This window comes from Artibeus jamaicensis, unplaced genomic scaffold (assembly GCF_021234435.1).
Source record: "Artibeus jamaicensis isolate MK-2021 breed Jamaican fruit bat unplaced genomic scaffold, CSHL_Jam_final contig_354, whole genome shotgun sequence".
NCBI lineage: Eukaryota > Metazoa > Chordata > Mammalia > Chiroptera > Phyllostomidae > Artibeus > Artibeus jamaicensis.
Genome location: NW_026521803.1, coordinates 18,073,397 through 18,090,931, shown reverse-complemented (window position 1 = coordinate 18,090,931; position 17,535 = coordinate 18,073,397). Strand labels below are relative to the sequence as shown.

Sequence of the window (17,535 nt, the reverse complement as noted above, 5' to 3'; positions counted from 1 at the left end):
GTGAAACTCTGCTGTAGCTCTTCTGGCCCATTGAGACGTAAAGAATCTTTACTTCTAGGCTTTCATTCCTTGCCTTATAATTAGGTCAGAATATTTTACTTTGTGGTCAAATGTGCATAACTCAGTTTCTAACTTCACAGTTATCCTAAAATTGTCTTTTTTTCCCCTGGGATTATGACTCACAAGATTGACTTCTTAGCTGTAAAGGCTTTAAAGTATTATTATTTTGTTTTATTAGCATCTCCTTCCAAATATGCTAATGTATTGTAGGCCATTGGCCATGAATATCCTATGTCTTATGACCTATTAATTTTGTTATCATTAAGTTTTCAATGAATATTTGTATCACTGAAACTCACTTTTATTTATCTCGGTCTGATTCTTAGTACCAGAGGTGAAAAAGGGCTTTTACCACTCCCTATTTCAGGTAATGATTGGGTCTGTTAGTTAAGGGAAAATGCAAGAAGATACAGGTGTATGTCTCTCGCACAGCAAATTCCAAAAGAGATCGCTCAGATGACTGAGTCTTAAACCCTAAATTCATATCAGATCAGTTTTCGAGGAGCGAAGTTTAGTTTTCACCTTTTTGTGTACCTATCAACTGTTGATAGATGTTAGTGAAGTGAAATGCTGGAAAAGCAGGAAAATGAGCAGCCTAAACAATACTTGGTTAATCAGCACCTTGAAATCGAAAGGTATTTGTATTTCAAGGGCAGCGGCAGCACGTGTCATGGAAGTGGTGAAAAGTCGCCCGTCAGGCCCTATCTGACAAGCAGAGCTCATTCCGCCAGAATCTGCGCCTACGGCACAGCCGCGTTTTCCCAGACTTCTTTGTGATGGAGGGAATTGGCCTCCTCGTGACTTGGTCTTTTGTTTGTGCTGAAGAGAGAGTGAACGGTCTCCATAAATACTTGTCATTGAAAAATACATAAATTCTTGCCATTGGAATTCAGTACTGTTTTGGGGGGTAAGTCATCAGTTTTGGAAAGAAGTGGGATTAAATTTTCTCTGTTTTTGCAAAGGGATTGCTGGTACAAAATCAATACACATTTTATAGGTTTGCCTCTCAAGAAACATTTTTTAGGTTGAAGTATGATATTTGGATGAAATATTTCATTTTCTTCTTTATGCTACTATTTTTCTGATTTATTATTTTCCCAGAAATATTGTTTAAAATGCTACGTTATTTTATTTTTATTTTATGTTAACTTAATTTTATAATTTTTAAGAAATCCTCACCTAAGCATATTTTTTATAGATTTTTAGAAAGATATGGGGAGAAAGAGAGAGAAGAGAAACATGGACCCATTGCCTCCTGTATGTGCTGCAACTAGGAATCGAACCTGTAACCTTTTGGTGTAGGGGACAATGCTTCAACCAACCGAGCCACCTGGGCAGGGTTGTTGTTTTCCTTTTTAAAAAATATGGGCAGTAATTGAAACACTTTAGAAGATGATAAAGAATGCTGCAGATAAAAGTTCATAATTTGGTTTATCAACACTTTATTTTATATATGATTAGGGTGAATTTCTTCAATAATCAATATATTAAATCAAAAAAATTTTTAGCTCAAGATTGTTTCTAAATTATTTGATTTACCACACACTTTGTTATTTGTTTTTTAAATATATGAGTGAACTGAAGCCCTGAGGGCCCAATGGCAGGATGTGCCTCTGAGGCTAATCAGACAGTTCAGGTTCGTAGATGGCCACTTCGACAGTTAGCACATTCTGCAGAACAAGAGTGAAAATGTACATTCTGTCATGTGTCTTTCATCGTCATAGGGGTAACAGCTTGAGCTCTGGAGCCCTGGTTTGTGTCCTAGCACAATCTAGTGATCTGAGAAACTTGCTTTTACAAGGAAGGGCCCCCTAAAACCTGCAATTATTATCTGGAGGGCAAACACCTTGTCGTGCGGGCTTTTCCTTCTAGGAGAATATTCTAGGAACCCATCTGTATCAGTGTACCAGCTGGCATTGTTGTGAGAGGCTGCATTCAGCTTTGGTGAATTTTTTTGAAGACACTTTCAAGACATTTGCCCATTTCGTGATGGGTGATTTACAAGCACATCTGCCCAAACCACACCGAGTGTTCATTAATTTTTGACCAAAACTCATGACCCCCATGCCCCACCCTCCCTATTCACTGGATCTCGCCCCAAGCAATCTTTTTTTGTTTCCCTTAATGAAATAGGTCCTAAAAGGGAAATGTTTTGTGGATGTGGAAAAGGTAAAACAAAAAACAGCAGAAGCACTAAAAGGCATCAAAAGCAATGAGTTCAAAACCATTTTGAGCAGTGGAAAAAAACATCTGGGTATTGCATCAAATGGAGAGTGCTGTGGAGGTTGACTGGAGTTATACTTTGAAGGTGACGGGTCCACATGACAGAAGGGTAATGAGTTTCCTTTCATAACATATGTGATTTCAATGTTATCTCTGTAGGCACTAAGCTTACAATGTCTTGAGAGAATTTTGACTGTTAAGCAATGATCTTGCTGCATCTCCTGTATTTGCTTTCTTATCACAACTTGCATTTTTGCAACCATCTGTATTGAACCACCTGCAACTGGTCCAGTAATGACCAAGGATTTCCAGTCCTAATTTATGGAATTTGGAAATATTTCCTTGTTTGGAATAACAAGAGTCCTCAGAGATAGAAATAAGAATTTTGAGATAAGATTACCCCGGATAATCTGATTGGTACTTACATGCCACCATATAAGATGGGTTCTATAAGAGAGAGACACACAAGAAAGACACAGGAGGAGGGTAAGGCAGTGTGGTGTGACCTCAATCCATGGAACGCTGGCAACCACCAGAAGCTGGATGAGGCAGAGACTGAATTTCCCCAGGGCTTCCAGAGGAGATGCCACTCTGCCAACAGCTTGATTTTAGATTTACGGTCTCCAGGACTTTGAGAGAGGACGTTTATCTTGTTTTGTGCTAATTTGTTACAGAAGCCACAGGGAGTTCATGTACAACCCTAGCAATGATTTGTGCTGGATTTGCTGTACTAGACCGTAAACCCCACAAAGACGTGGGTTACCTGCATCATACAGCGTGGTAATTTCAGCACATAGCAGAGGGCTCAGCGGTATTTGCCTGTCATGAAATACTTGTGGAAGGAATAAACAAACAGGCTGTCATCCTTCCATTGCTCACAGTGTACAAGCTAAACAAAATTCCTACATTTCTGGTTAATGAGCAAAGGAAATGAGAGGAAACTGTAAAATTTTTATGTGTGGGGAAAAAAACCAGCTTTATGGGTGTTTTGCTGGTGGGTAGAGCTAAAATTTGGATTTCCAGTCCAGGGAAAGTAGATGTTCTCTGAGGAGTAGTCAGTCTCTAGGCGGGGGCGCCGGGGTGGGAGTCTGAAAGGTGCTCCCCAAGCAGCTTTCTGAGGGTGCAACCATGTTCCAGGCTGTTCGCTGCACTCCGAGGACATGTTGCTCTGGCATCACAAGCGGTGAGCAATCATCTATGCAGACTCATATAGAGGAATGACAAGAGAGATGATAAAGGAGAGAAGTGAGGAAAGATTTGAAACCTAGTTAGGATTCACATGTGTCCTAATTTGTGAGGGGGCACTTCATATCTAACAAAGATGAAGTGCCTGGCAATTTGGCCTTGTGTACAACTTCACATATATGAGGTCTGTCCAGAGAAGTCCAACCATTGTTAATATGAGAATGGTTTGTGTGACATCAATGTGACCTGGCAGCCAAGGAGCATGGACTGGAATGTGCATGCATGAACAATGATGACCTCGTACTAGTCAGTGGGGGTGGTAGATGGCATTGAGTGAGCATGTGTACTGTGTGGCCATTGCATTCAAAATGAGTGAGCCAGTAGAGCAATGAATCTGCATCAGATTTTGTGCTGAGTTTGAACATTCCTCTGTGGAAACTATTCAGATGATTCAGAAGGCTGCAGCTATGGACAACTGGTGAATGGCAGCTTCATCACGACAGTGTGCCCACTCATGCATCAGGTCTCACGCACAGTTTTTTGCAAAACATCAAATCACCCTGGTGACCCAGCCTCCTTAGAGGCCAGATTTGGTGCTCTGTGACTTTTGGCTTTTCTCAAAACTAAAATTACATTTGAAAGAGTAGAGATTTCAGACCATTGGTGAGATTCAGGAAGATATGACTGGGCAGCTGATGGCAATTGGGAAAACTCTGTGAAGTCCCAAAGTGCCTACTTTGAAGGAGACTGGGGTGTCATTGCCCTATGTACAATGTTTCTTGTATCTTCTTCATTAAGTGTCTCTTTTTCATAGAACATGGCTGGATAACTTCTGGCCAGGCCTCATATAGTTATTTGAATATGCTGTTTTAAGCACTTCTATTTCTGAGACCTATGGTAAATCAGAAAAAAAAAAAATCACACTCACAAAAAGCACTACATAACCTGCCTTCAGTTCTGCAGTGAGCTGAGTCTGCTGGGACTATTGTTCAAAGAGGTTCTCGCCATTTGACTGCATAGTAATTTTGCAGAGATTAATCACCCCCTTGTGCAGAAAACTCATGTTGCTGCAATGTGAGATTAAATTTCATTCTTATCTCATTCCAAACTTATTTCTTATTCTTTTCTATCATCCATGGGAACTTCAGGCTCTTTGCTACACTTCCCACTGCCATGGCTTTTGTCCTGCTTGAATAAACTACTACTCATGTCACCTTTTGTTTCTTTCAAGAAGCTATTCCAGGCCTTGGCCATTGAGGCTCAGTTGGTTGGAGTGTCATCCCATAACTAAAAAGTTATGGGTTTGATTCCTTGTCAGGACACATACCTAGGTTGCGGGTTCGGTCCCTGGCCTAGGTGCCTATGATTCCCCAGCTGGGACAAGATGCATACTGGAAGCAACCAATCGCTTCTTCTCTCTTGCACTGATGTTTCTCTGTCTCCCTCTTTCTCTAAAAAGTAATGAAAAAAATGTCATCAGGTAAGGCTAAAAATTAATTAATTAGTTAATTAATTTACGAATAAGCTACTTCCACGAGAGGTGATAGCTTTGTTCTCCAAACTCCTATTTTGTTTACGTTTTTATCATGATCATTAAAATGACATGTTCATTATATATGCCAAGTATTAGGTTATGTCTCTGACATATATTATTTAATTCTTGAAATTCTGTTGAGTGGGCTCTATTGTCTCTGTTTTTCAGTTCAGAAAACTGAAATGTAGAGAGATTTAAGTGGTTCGCGTAAAATGCGCAGCCTCTGATTGGAGGAGTTAAAGGTCACACCTAGATAGCTGGAGCTCACGTTTTTAACCTTTGGCACATGCTGTTCTTTAGTTTAATAGTGATAGCATAATAAATGCATTTTTTCCTAGGTTATATAATATTTAAGGATAGAGATTCCATATTTTTTATTTTTCTAATAACTTTCTGTACCCAGCAACTCAATAAATATTAACTGGATGAGTGAATCATTGTTTAGAATGAAATTATTATAATAAAATGTTATCGGGCCTCATATTATATATATATATATATATATATAAGAATAATTTAAGTTATACTGATGGTTATAAAAAAGTCATTATAAAAACTTAAAAAGATGGCATTTGTGGGTAAGCATGATTAACAATGTCAAATAACTTTTTTCATGTTTCTTAATATTCTACATGTAAGTAACATCTAATATGATGAGATATTTATTAATGACTTTTAAAAAATTTCCTATCTCTATGATTTGGTTCAGTTTATGGAAATGTTTTAGTTTAATCAGCTGCATGTATTCACATTGCATTACATGCACACTTCTTTTCACTAATTTCGTGGGTTGCTTTCCTCTCTCTGGCCTGTTCCCAGGATGGCGTAGGGGTGGATGAGAAGCTGTCTCTGCGTCAGGTAGCTGTGGTGGAAGATTTCTTCGACATCATCTACTCGATGCACGTGGAAACAGGGCCAAATGGAGAACAAATTCGGAAACATGCCGGACAGAAGAGAACTTACAAAGCAGTAAGTTAGAAAGGCACAAAAAAGGCATGCATTTTGAAATTTGGTACTATGTATGAATGCTTATTAAAAGTGGGCTAAATAATTATAAACATTCTATCTTCAACATAGATTAGACCATATCATGGTCAAATCCACCATTTAAACTATGATTTAATTATTACTTATTCTATGTTGGCCATATGTTCACCAACTACGTAATTTAAACCTGTCTCTAGGATTCTCGAGTTGTTTTCTTTAAATCTGCACAGTATGTGGTAGAGCCAGTCAGATGCCCACAGATGGGAAGATGCATTCATGTTGTTTTATTCTCTGTATCATACTACATGAAGTACAGACTGGAACACATGAACCTTTGTACTACCACTGTGGTTTTAACATTCCTTCCTCTTCAAATCATATTAATATGTTTAAGTATTTACTACTTAATACTTATGATCACATGAATAAGAAAAAAACTTATAGCTTTTCAATGTCTCTTTATATAAATACATTTGTACCAAAGGGTATATGTTTCTTAATATTCCAGAATAGATTAAAATATATGTATTTTCATAGATCAGTGCCCTCAAACATTCTAAGTGGATATATATGATGTTTATATCATAAATTATATGAAAAGCAGACTTAATTAACTGTTAGATATTGAAATACATTGTCAAAATGGAATTATGTATTATTTCTAAAGTGTCTAACTATACTTACAGTCCAATCTAGACACTTTAATCTAGCTTTTTATTTAATTAAATAGTTTATGAAATCATCTTAATATAGATATTTCATCCTTTCTAGGAAAATTGAACAGTAAATTATTCTTTTCAAATATAAGCAAAATATACATCAGAAGTATTTTATCAACAGTCAGAATAATATCCTTTTTTAGAATTCTTATTGAACTTTGCTTTTGGCTGCCTTTATATTAACTGTTTTCAGCTGTATTGATACACAATATCAGTCTGGATCCATTTTTTTTTCAGATACAGAAAAATGTGTGAAATGCTCAAAGTTTCAAATACAGGTACATATGTTTGAAATTAGCTACTGAGCATAAGAAATAGCTTCTTTTCCATAACTATTTTTTGCTATATTTCCAGGGTCATATTGAACCTTTGTAGTTGCATAATAACCCCTAATACATGTTGTATTTATCTCTTCTTCTCTATGGTTTTGTTTCTTGGCTGTTTCCAAATTGCATGGTTTGTGGGCAGGCCCTATTGTAAGTTTCCTTACATGATTCTGCCACATAAACTTTCTTTTGACTTACATATCTCAGGAGACATTCTTATCATGACTAATGACAATGACCTATCTTCCTCAGGATATTTTTATGTAGACTAATATTACTGAACATACTCATGTCACCTGTCTCCTAAGCCAGGGTTTCATCTCTGGATGGTAATAGGAAAATAATTGTATATTGATCTACTAATGTCACTAACTGTGTACTCGTATAATAGTTTATTTCCATGAAATAGCTACCTGAGCCTGACAGGACTCTGTGAGGTAGACATACATAAGTGTAATGGTATTAAATGAAAAATGAGTGGCTTCATTGTCTGTATTAGTGTGGCAGCCAAATCTGATTAGGTGCCAAAAGCAATTTTAAGGAATTTAATCTTTCCACTTGCACTAGTTAGAGATCTTTAACTACAGCGGAAACATGGGTCAATGAGATAGACCCAAACATGTCACTCTTTGTTTTCTTAATATAAAGTAGAGAATATGATCCATTCCCATTTTGCATGTTAAACACTTACAGTGAATTGGTAAACAGTATGTTTTTTAAACAAATCATTTTGTATTAACTATAAAGATATTTTCTGCTTTTTGGTGTAGGGACATCAACTTTTAAAGTATAAGCAGCAGCTGAAACATTATCCATTTCCTCTTGAGAATGTTCTCTTTGGAGATCTTTCTCTTTCCCAAGTTTATAGTTTATTTTCACATCTAGAGTATTTTCATCTTTTCCTAATATCATGAAGGTTCTTTTTGGCTTAACCTTTTACCTTCTCGTATATCTAAATTGAATTCTGATTAGAAAACATGATCATGTTGTAGAGTAATAACTCATCATAGGAAAAAACCTGCTGCAATGCACTTGACTCTACAGCGAACTTAAGTCTAATGTTAAAAATGAATACAAATGTTCAATTAATGGAGCATAAAACAAAGCATAGTTTGAAATGTGCTAATCAGTCGCTAGACTGTTGGGTCTGAGTTTAGTTCTCAATACTAATACTGGAACTGGCTAGTCATTAGTAGAATTAGCTAGGTACCTATTGCAATTATGATGGTCTTATTAGGTTTAAAATTTTCTCTACTTCTAACACATTAGCTCATAGCGCATGCATGATTATGTTTATTGACCTTCTTTTTCTTCCTTTTCCTACATGGCCAAGAAACCATACTTACACAACTAATCATTAAAGCGTATCATATTGTCTGAATAATATTATCAATAGATTTAGTGGTCATTTTATTTACTTTGCCTATTTTGCAAATCTTTCTATGTTTTCACTCTGCAGGAAATGGTGGTCCTTTAATATTGGATTAACTTTTGAATGCTATTTGTTTTTACCTATCTGCAGTATATCATTCCTTGAAATATCTAGGCATTATATAATTTAAATTTTATTGCAAACTTATCTGACTATAGATAAAATTGGAGGGTATATGTTCTGTTTATTACTCATGAGTGCTTTGAAAAAAATCCACATAAAATGACACATTTCAGGAATATGTGAAGGCTATCATGATTATTATTTTCAGTCATTGTTGAATTCTAGTGTCTGAGGTCTTCGTATTTACCACTGGCTCCATATTAACTGCGATTGGTGCGTTGAAGGTGTTTTCATCAGTGTACTTGACAATAGTAAACTCTTGATTATCTACATTAACAGAGTGGATCACTCAATTATCATACATATTTGAATTTAAGGTCTATCCTTGTACTGAAAATCGAATGCGGATACATAGAATTTGAAGAGTCACTGAAAAATTAATGATGCAACATTATAAGACACTGATGCGGAATGTTGTTTGTCTTCCAGTGTTTAACTCTTCTCAGCTTCTGCCTGAATCCACCTTCGGGCATGTGCCACTCTCCTCTGGCTGTCTTTTGTCACTGGTATTCTATCATAGGCTAAGCACAGCTGCTTTTCAGAATTTCCTTAAGTCAGGGAACCATTAAAGGGTCGAGTTTGAAAGCTCTTTCTTGAAAAAACATGGCAACCTAGAGTAGCTGGTGGAAATCCAGGAACTAAGGGGGGAAAAGTGTTTTCAATAGAACAGTTTGCATGTATATTTATATATGTACACGCCCACACAACTTGTAGTATGATACAGTAAACTGACATGTATTCCTCACATATATAGCTGCCAGTAATTACATGACTTTAATTCAGAGTGGAGATTCTATGCTGTAGCTAAGAGAAAATAGGCGAGTAGCCAGATGCACTCAGTGTCAAAATTCAAATCTAGCACTTCCTCTTTGTGTCACTTTAGGGAAAGGATTTACTTTTTTTCTTTCTTTCTGTCTAGAGGGAGATATGGCATGCATGGTGTAGTGAACTAAGTGAGTTAGGATGTGTGAAGTGCTTGGGATATGATGTGTTGCAGGTAGAAATGCAGGTTGCCTTTCTTCTGCCTGCCCAGGCCTGCGTTGGGGGATGGGAATGGCGATGACCCATGCTTTATTGGGTGTGTGTCCCGTAGACATCATTGTCCCCGGAAGTCCACAGTGTAACTCTCATCCAAGGCTAGACTGGGCTGACAGAAAACGTGAAAGAAGGCCGGAGTTCCCGTGTTTACAAACTCTTTTGCTAGATTAAGTTTATGGAAATGTTAGTTATTTCATTTGCTTTTCACAGAGATTGACTGTTAAATTAATTTTCAAAAAAATTGAAAACCTGGTTTCATTGAAAGAATTTGTTTTTAATATTTATTGAATATATCCAGTGACATACTGTAGGAATATAATCTATCATGTAGAATTTCTACCCTTCTACTCTGAAAATTAAAAAGGAAAATCTTTATTCTATCAGAGGTAGGACAATTAATCTTAACATTTTAGTTAGCATCATTTTTGTCCTTTCTGAAAAATAAATATCTACTGGTTCAGCACTTCTTAACTTGCTCTAGTTTCTGCTACCTTGTCATGTAAAAATTCCCAGAATTCTTGTCAACATATAGTGAGACTAAGGAGCAAAATGTGTAGCCATTTTGTTGTGAAAAAATAGCACTAAACTATAATCCAGGAGTTCCAAACTATTAATTTAACATCTTTTTGGCTTAGGCCCCAGTTTACTCACAGATAAAATGAGAGGGTTATATTTCAGTTTTCTTGACACTCTGGCGTGTGCCGTCTTGGGGAATTGAACCAGCAACCTTTCGCTTGTGGGGATGACTTCCAACCACCTGAGTCACACCAGTCAGCAACAGGATGCTGCCTTTGTATTGCAGATGGCATTATTTACTACACGTTATTATTATAAACTAGAGTGGCTTAAATAAATAACTGTTCTAGATACTAAGTAGAGATAAAAACTTAAAATTATTCTACATTTAAATATTTTTATAGACATTCTTTGATTTTGAACTCCATAACGCTATTATACAGTAAGTCGGTGATTTAGAAATATATTTTATAACTAGTTAGTCTTAGAGAGCTTATGATTATAAGATATTAAACGATTATAGGTATTTTATGGTACTTTTGTGAGGCTTCTTTCATGTGGTGGTTTTTCCTTTTTTAATGCTTGAGTAGTTGTTAAAAATATATAACCCCTGATGATGGGATGACGTCTATTTCTCAGGTCACCGTGTGAGCACAGTTTTAGCAAAAGACCTGTCTCATAATAGGTACTCGGTAAGTACTTGCTAAAGAAATGAATTTCCCTTGTCTCCATGAAATCCTTGCCTTTCTAATGCTAACTAAATAATATAAAGTTACTATGAATAGAGATGATGAAATCAAATCCAAGCAGTAGCCAGGCTGGAAAGACTGTTCTGTGCAAGTCATGTTTCCCTCAAGCAGCAGATTTGTGCAACTTCGGAGGCTCTGAATTAAGGTAAAGATATTTAACCCAGGTGCTTCCTGTTTGCTTTTCAACACAACACTTTTTCACACATTGGTTTATTTTTCTCAGCTATACGCCCACACCCGTGTACGCACTCCTATGTTACAGCAGGCCCTCTTTCGGATAACTAAAAATAAGGTGTCAGACTAATAAGTCAGAGGTGTGAAACATCTCAGAAGGGAAGAAATCAGGGGCATGGCAATTAGAGTACTAAACAGCAATCTTAAAACAGAATAGTGTACTGCCATTCATCAAAATTGTTGTGTTTCTCGTGCAGCTGCAGTTAGAATGATCACTAATTGTAGGTGGACGAGGCTAATAGTACAAAATGCTTTTATACTCAGAACATAGCAGGTGAGACCATCAAAAGACGTGAGCTCACCCAAACCAGGTGATCATCAACTAATGCCACAAATCTTATTATCAATTTTCATGTTAAACAATAATGTCCCAGTAAATAAGATATATTCCTTGAAAGGGAAATTAACCTTGGAGAAACCTCATTAACTCTTTCTGTCCAGCGTAGTAAATTGCTACTTTAGTGCACCCTTGTGGTGAAAATGAGCCAATGCATCTTTTAAAACTACAGGACATTTAATAACCTTTCCTCTCAGATCCAGAGATTCAGGTATTCCTGGGTACTGTGATGGTATACTAAATAAAATATTTTGAATATGCAAAATACATGCATGTAAACCTGTATACCCTCCTATATAGTTATTTAATTTGGATAAAATGTAATAGGAAGAACTGGTGTGAGGAGGGAGAAAATGGTGCCCACACTGATTTCAGCTACATGTGGGTTTAAATCCTGATAAAGTTCTGTGTGCGTGATTTTGGAATGGATGACTAGTGTCTCTGTTTTGAAGCTCAGAAGCAATACATATAAAATTCTTAACATAATTTCTTCAAACATGTTGTTATATTGAGGTGAATAGAGACATTTTAAAAGGTATGTATGAAGTTCGCAGGGTGACAGATGCTGTAAATAGCTTTCTTTCCTATTAATTAGACATTGAAAGGCCTGTTTCTTTCCAGTGTCATCTGTCCTCCTCTGTGACCCGTGGACACCATGCACCAATGTCTTTATTCATGACTTTCCCAGATCTGAGATTAGCTAGCTTTATCAGCAACAGTCTTAGTCATTTCATGATGTGTAAAAAGAAATCAGCCCTTACCTATTTTTTTTATCTGCTCTACTTATCTTCCCCTCCAATTTCTTTCTTCTGGGAACATCCCCTCCAATCACTGTATAGCCCGACCACATCGGGCATGGCTCTGCTCCTTGACCATAGTACTCGGAAAGGAGGTGGCTTAGCCGCTGCTTCTGACAATTTGGGATTTGGACCAAGGAATTTCTATCTTGGGGTGCTATTCCCCTTCAGTGGAGAACATGCAAAGATGACATCTTTTGAAATGTGTATCCGTTAGTTGCATAATTACTTGTATGGTCTGAAGCAGTACTTCTCAATAGGGCACTGTAGGCTTTTGGACAGACAGTTGGGATTGCCTCAAGTACTCCAAGCCATTTAACATCCTTAACCCCTGAGTGTTAAGTTCCAGTAACACAAGCCCCAGTTACTGTGATAAAATGCAACTCTACCTCCCATTTCCAAAGTCTCATGTGGAGCACAGTAAACACTCGGAGTTGAGAGACATTTTAGAAATGAAACTGGTTCTCTACTTAGTATCTCAGAAAAATATTTTTGTTACCTGCCAGTAGTCAAGCAATTCAAGAATTCAGACAATGAATTCTGTGTTTGTGGTTCATCACTGTCATCTCCCAGACTCTGCACTTTACCTGCATATGAGAATTGTGTGACTTACTTGACTCCCTTGTGGAGTGAAGTCTAACCTTCTCCATTTTCTCCCATTTCCCCCACGATGGCTAGTTCTTGCTGCTTTGAAGGACCGCAGCGACAGTATCAGTACTCTCGGCTACCTCTTTCCAAAGAAGTACAGCTTCCCCATGGACTAGCAGGGGGTAGTGAAGGAAACTTCAACAGAGGGGGCTGCAACAGGAAGATGGGAGAGTTGAAGTGTGCCAATGACTTTGAGACCAGGAAGGTTGAACTCTGCTTGTTCTCTTTAAAACCCCAGTAAAGTATTAATTTATCACATCACACACCCTTCAGGGAAAATCAAGAGAAGTCAATGACCCATACTTCCCAAGAGTGACTGCATATTTTAATGTATCTCTTCCCACTGTAAGTAATTAGATAAATATTTGATTTGCTGAGTCATTTTATTTACGTGCAATATTTATGGTTCCTCTTTATTTTACTATTAGGAAACATGTATGAAGAAAAACTTTTTTCAGTGCCCATCTGCTGATTTTTTTCATCTAAAATAAGAATTCTCTGTTATGACAATCTGTTCCTTAACAGCAAAATAACTTGCCATAAGAAGTGACATAAAAATAGCACCCACAGCTTCAGAGCCATAACTTGGGTCTATCTTTTTTTGATACTGACTCATTTGCTCAATTGATGACTCTTTTAATTATTGCAAAATACAACTCCAAATTCAAGATATTCACTATTATTTTCTTTATTACGTAAAGCAAAAGGTTTTTTTTTTGCAAGGCAATATAGCTACATTTGAAGTGGTATGTATCAATGAGGTAACATGGTTTCCAATAAAAATTGATTAATTATATTAAGTTAAATCACATTCTACTTCTAGTTTGCCTATATCTTGATCTACTAATATACAGTGATGTCATGCCAGATTCATCTGATGTGGCCTTGGGATGCTGTTACCTCTGTGGGGTTTTTTGGTCACGTGGGTTTCCATGCCTTCACCCAAACTGAGTGTCTTGGCCTCTTGCCTCACGCTGGTACCACTTCTCTGTCCCCGCAGGACACCGACCTCTGTCACTGCACTGTGTTTACTGCCTGTTCCTCTCACCTGCATTTGGTGCATTTGCCTCAGATTTCCAAATTGCCCTTGGCTGTCTGAAATATGATCTGAACTACCTAAAATAGGCCTACCTGCTTTAGACCTCCTGTGGATTTTCCAGTCTTCATTTGAACTTGACCACAGAACCACCATCTTCTCTCAGCACCACAACAAGTGTATTTGGATTGACAAACAGCATTCCTCTGCTTTTGACCAGAGATTTTTACATTGTGCATCACAGCTCATTAGCAAGTTGTCAAGTCAGCTCAGTGGGTCGTGATTACTTTTAAAAAATGAAGTAGAGGAGAATAGAAGTGAATATTATATCAATGTGTCTATGTTCTAGCTTATGATGTGAAATGTATTTATATCTGTGTTGTTAGTCTAAAAAGTGGGAAAACATTGCTTTAAGTGGGCACCGTAATTTCTAATCGCCTCTATACTACCACCAAATCACTTATTCTTACCCTGCTTCTCACCTCTGCTCTTGGTAGATTCTCAGATTTCCCTAACAAATCCTAACAGATTTTCCTAACATATTTAAATTTGTTCCAAATTTAAAATTATCTTCAGCCTCTAACCCATAGGAAGCGACATGAGCAGGTAACACGCATTCACCTAGAGAACTGTACACTATAAAATGGCCAGATTGAACAGGATACAAGATGCTCAGTTATGTTTAAAGTTCAGATAAACAATACTTTTTAATACGTTAGTTCCAATAGTACACACTTCACTGAAATTCAAATATACTCGTGCATGCTGTATTTTAGCTAGCAACCTTAATCCTATTTAAAAGTCAATCCGAGACATTCTTGACTAGGCCAGGGGAGCTGGTGAGTGGGTGTGAAAATTGAATATAGAGGATGATCAGAGAAGAAAGAAGGTAAAGGGAGAGTGGACAGTGGTGGGAACTGAAACAGCAAACCGGAGGATGCAATAACAGTGTCAGAGTCACAGAAAACAAGCCAGGCTGTAGGGCTGATAGGAACCCAGACAGAATGTGAGAACCCCTCTGCCAGGGGAGCAGTGATGAGTTTGCAGTTAAAGGACGAGTCTAGCAGCATCCTGGTTTGGTGTTAGAGATATTATTAAGGCACAGGAAATTCGCTGGTTATTTAGCAGAGGTTGGGAAGTCCTACAGTAGCTACAACACAGCACAGAGTCTTTCTGAAATAGTAGTTTGGATTCTGGAGCAAGAATTTTTAAGGATTCTGAAGCAAGAATTTTTAAGGACCAAAGTGAAGGTTACCAAACAGAAGTGGGGTTCGACTGCCCGAGTCCATAGGCAAGCTCTGGAGACAGAGGTTTGGTGAAAAAAGGAAAGAGGTCATTTAGGCACAAGCTGCATAATTTTGGAAGAATGACAGGCTAGTGCCTCAGAGCCCCACCCCTTCAGAACACCCAGAGAACAATAACCCTGCCATCCTCTGCCAGACTAGTCCAGGCTGCGTCAGGAGTTCCTTCTCCCATTTAAAAATACCACCTATGCAAAACTGCAGGCGCCGCTGAGTCATCCTCCAAGCTGCTCAGCTTTTTTCCTCATCGCTGTTGGACCTCAGACCTCTTTCTGGAATCTGCGCACAGGCCATCCGTGCCGCCAGCTGCCAGGGCTTCCTGCAGGGAGGCGGGCGGGGCTGCCGCCTGGCCATGTAGCTTTCGCTGCCCGCTGGTCCACAAGCCCCCTGGTCACCCTCCTCCCCGCTCCCACAGAGCGAGTGAGGGGAAGAAGCTGCGTGTTTCTCTCTACCCTCTATTTTGTAATCTCCCAGTTGAAAATTCTGTGCACTTTGGAAAAGTCCAGCTCCCCAGCCAACCCCATCCGTTTCCCAGGGGCAGGTCAGCTCCTACCCCGGGTGCCATGCTCTGGGAGGAAGTGGGACGGCTATTCCCGCAGTCACCCAACCCCGCCAGCCAGCACAGCCTTCATGCAGGGCCCCCTCTTGCCATGTCTCATCCTGGGTGTAGGGGAACCTGGCACGTGCCACACTAGCAGTGTGGCTGCACCCCCCCATCGCCTCTGGCATTTACTGCCTGCCCACCTTCAGGCAGCGCCTCCTCTGCCCCCTGGTCTGGCCAGGTCTGAAACAGATTTATCAGTAATATGAATGCAATTGTATTATAAAGCCAAATGTCTGGCTTTTCTTATAATTTATTATTACTATGAATGTCCTTTTTGCCAAAGAGTATTTATATTTATATTGCCCAGATAAAAGTATTTTTCTGAATCACTCCAAAATTAACAAAACAATTACCAGTAGGTGATTCCAATAATTTGATATATGCAGGCACATTAGTGACAAAGAACCCTACCTATCAGAATTCAGAGATAATTACAGTGCCTTTTCATTAATAGATATTTGTTGAATAAATCAATGTGCAGTTGAAAAATGTCTTCATATATAAGATTGTTTCAGATGCACCTCCACAGATTAATAATTTTCTCTGTAGAAGATGTTCCCCTACTCATCTTTTCTCCTGCATGAAATGGCTAAAAGAGAACCAATACAAATACAGAGCAAACCACTGGCTGGGCATTTCAATTTTATAATACATCTAAAAATGCTTGGGCCAAATGTAATAGCATGTGCAAGGTGTGTGTTTGTGTGTGTGTGTGTGTGTGTGTGTGTGTGTATAACCTAGTGCCCTCCTTTCAAAATATTTATATATGTAAAATGTGTAAACCAGATAAAGGCAGAGTGGTCTGCATTGAATTGGAAATGTTGCCCAGAACTGAGACTTGACTTCCTCAGATAGAGAGGGTTGTCCCTGGACTATGCTGTGCTGTGCCTTTATGAATTAGGACATTTGGAGTTTTTAATAGCATTTGGATTTAAAAGCTCTGTTGAAGAATGTTTTAGCTTTATTCATTTTTAAAAATAAGTTTTCTATAGTGTCACATTGCAAGTGGTTTGTGATGGAGTATTAAAAATCAATGCAAATGATAAAATAAACAGATTTCCTGGGATATTATTTATAATTTATTATTTATTTGTAATCCCAAGAGTGGTCATTTGGGAAAATGTCAAACATTTGGCCCCAGGGGGAAAGTTTTCCATGAGGGTACTGCACGGTATCTGGCAAAAAACAGAGATTTAATGTTATTATTCCAGTAAAATAAAAGTAGCATCGCTGTTCTTTAAGTTCACTTTATAAAGCAAAGGTGGAGAAGTGAATTTTTAAAAATACTGTGATTAGCCAATTTTACTTTACAGTAAAATAAAATTGGAGCGCACTATGCCAGGGCATTGTTCTGTGGAATAATGGAACTTACAATGAACTTCAGCACTTGCCTATAACTTTTCCAAATCACTAGTATTTAGTGACATTGATACAGCTTTTGAATTTAGCCTTTTGTTTTGCTTTGCTTTGCTTTGTTTGCTTTAAAAAGTGATTGCTTATGCTCATGATCCATGAGCACAATTTGGTGTCTCTTTCCAGCTCCTGAATTAGGTATACATCTTAAACCAAGAATGACTTCTTACTGGTGAATTTCTTCTAACAATTAGAAGTCCTATTCCTTTAGAAATAGGCTACTGTAGAGTTTTCATTCTTTTTTATCTCAGGGCATTCATAAACTAATTACTA

General features: G+C 38.0%; 1 protein-coding gene across 4 annotated transcripts in view; it reads left to right on the top strand.

Moving 5' to 3' along the window:
• NOL4 (nucleolar protein 4) overlaps positions 1-17,535 on the top strand; it is a 285,053-nt gene that overhangs the window by 60,091 nt on the left and 207,427 nt on the right. For 2 of the 4 annotated variants that reach the window (XM_053664284.1, XM_037154496.2), the window contains exons 1-2: positions 5,858-5,971; positions 6,946-6,986. Coding sequence is in view for 2 of the 4 variants with exons in the window: in XM_037154493.2 (XP_037010388.2) it covers positions 5,822-5,971; positions 6,924-6,986 (213 nt within the window). In the remaining 2 variants the exon portion in view is untranslated. Of the gene's footprint in view, positions 1-5,821; positions 5,972-6,923; positions 6,987-17,535 lie in introns of those variants that run through there. The other 2 variants (XM_037154493.2, XM_037154492.2) reach the window with 2 other exon arrangements.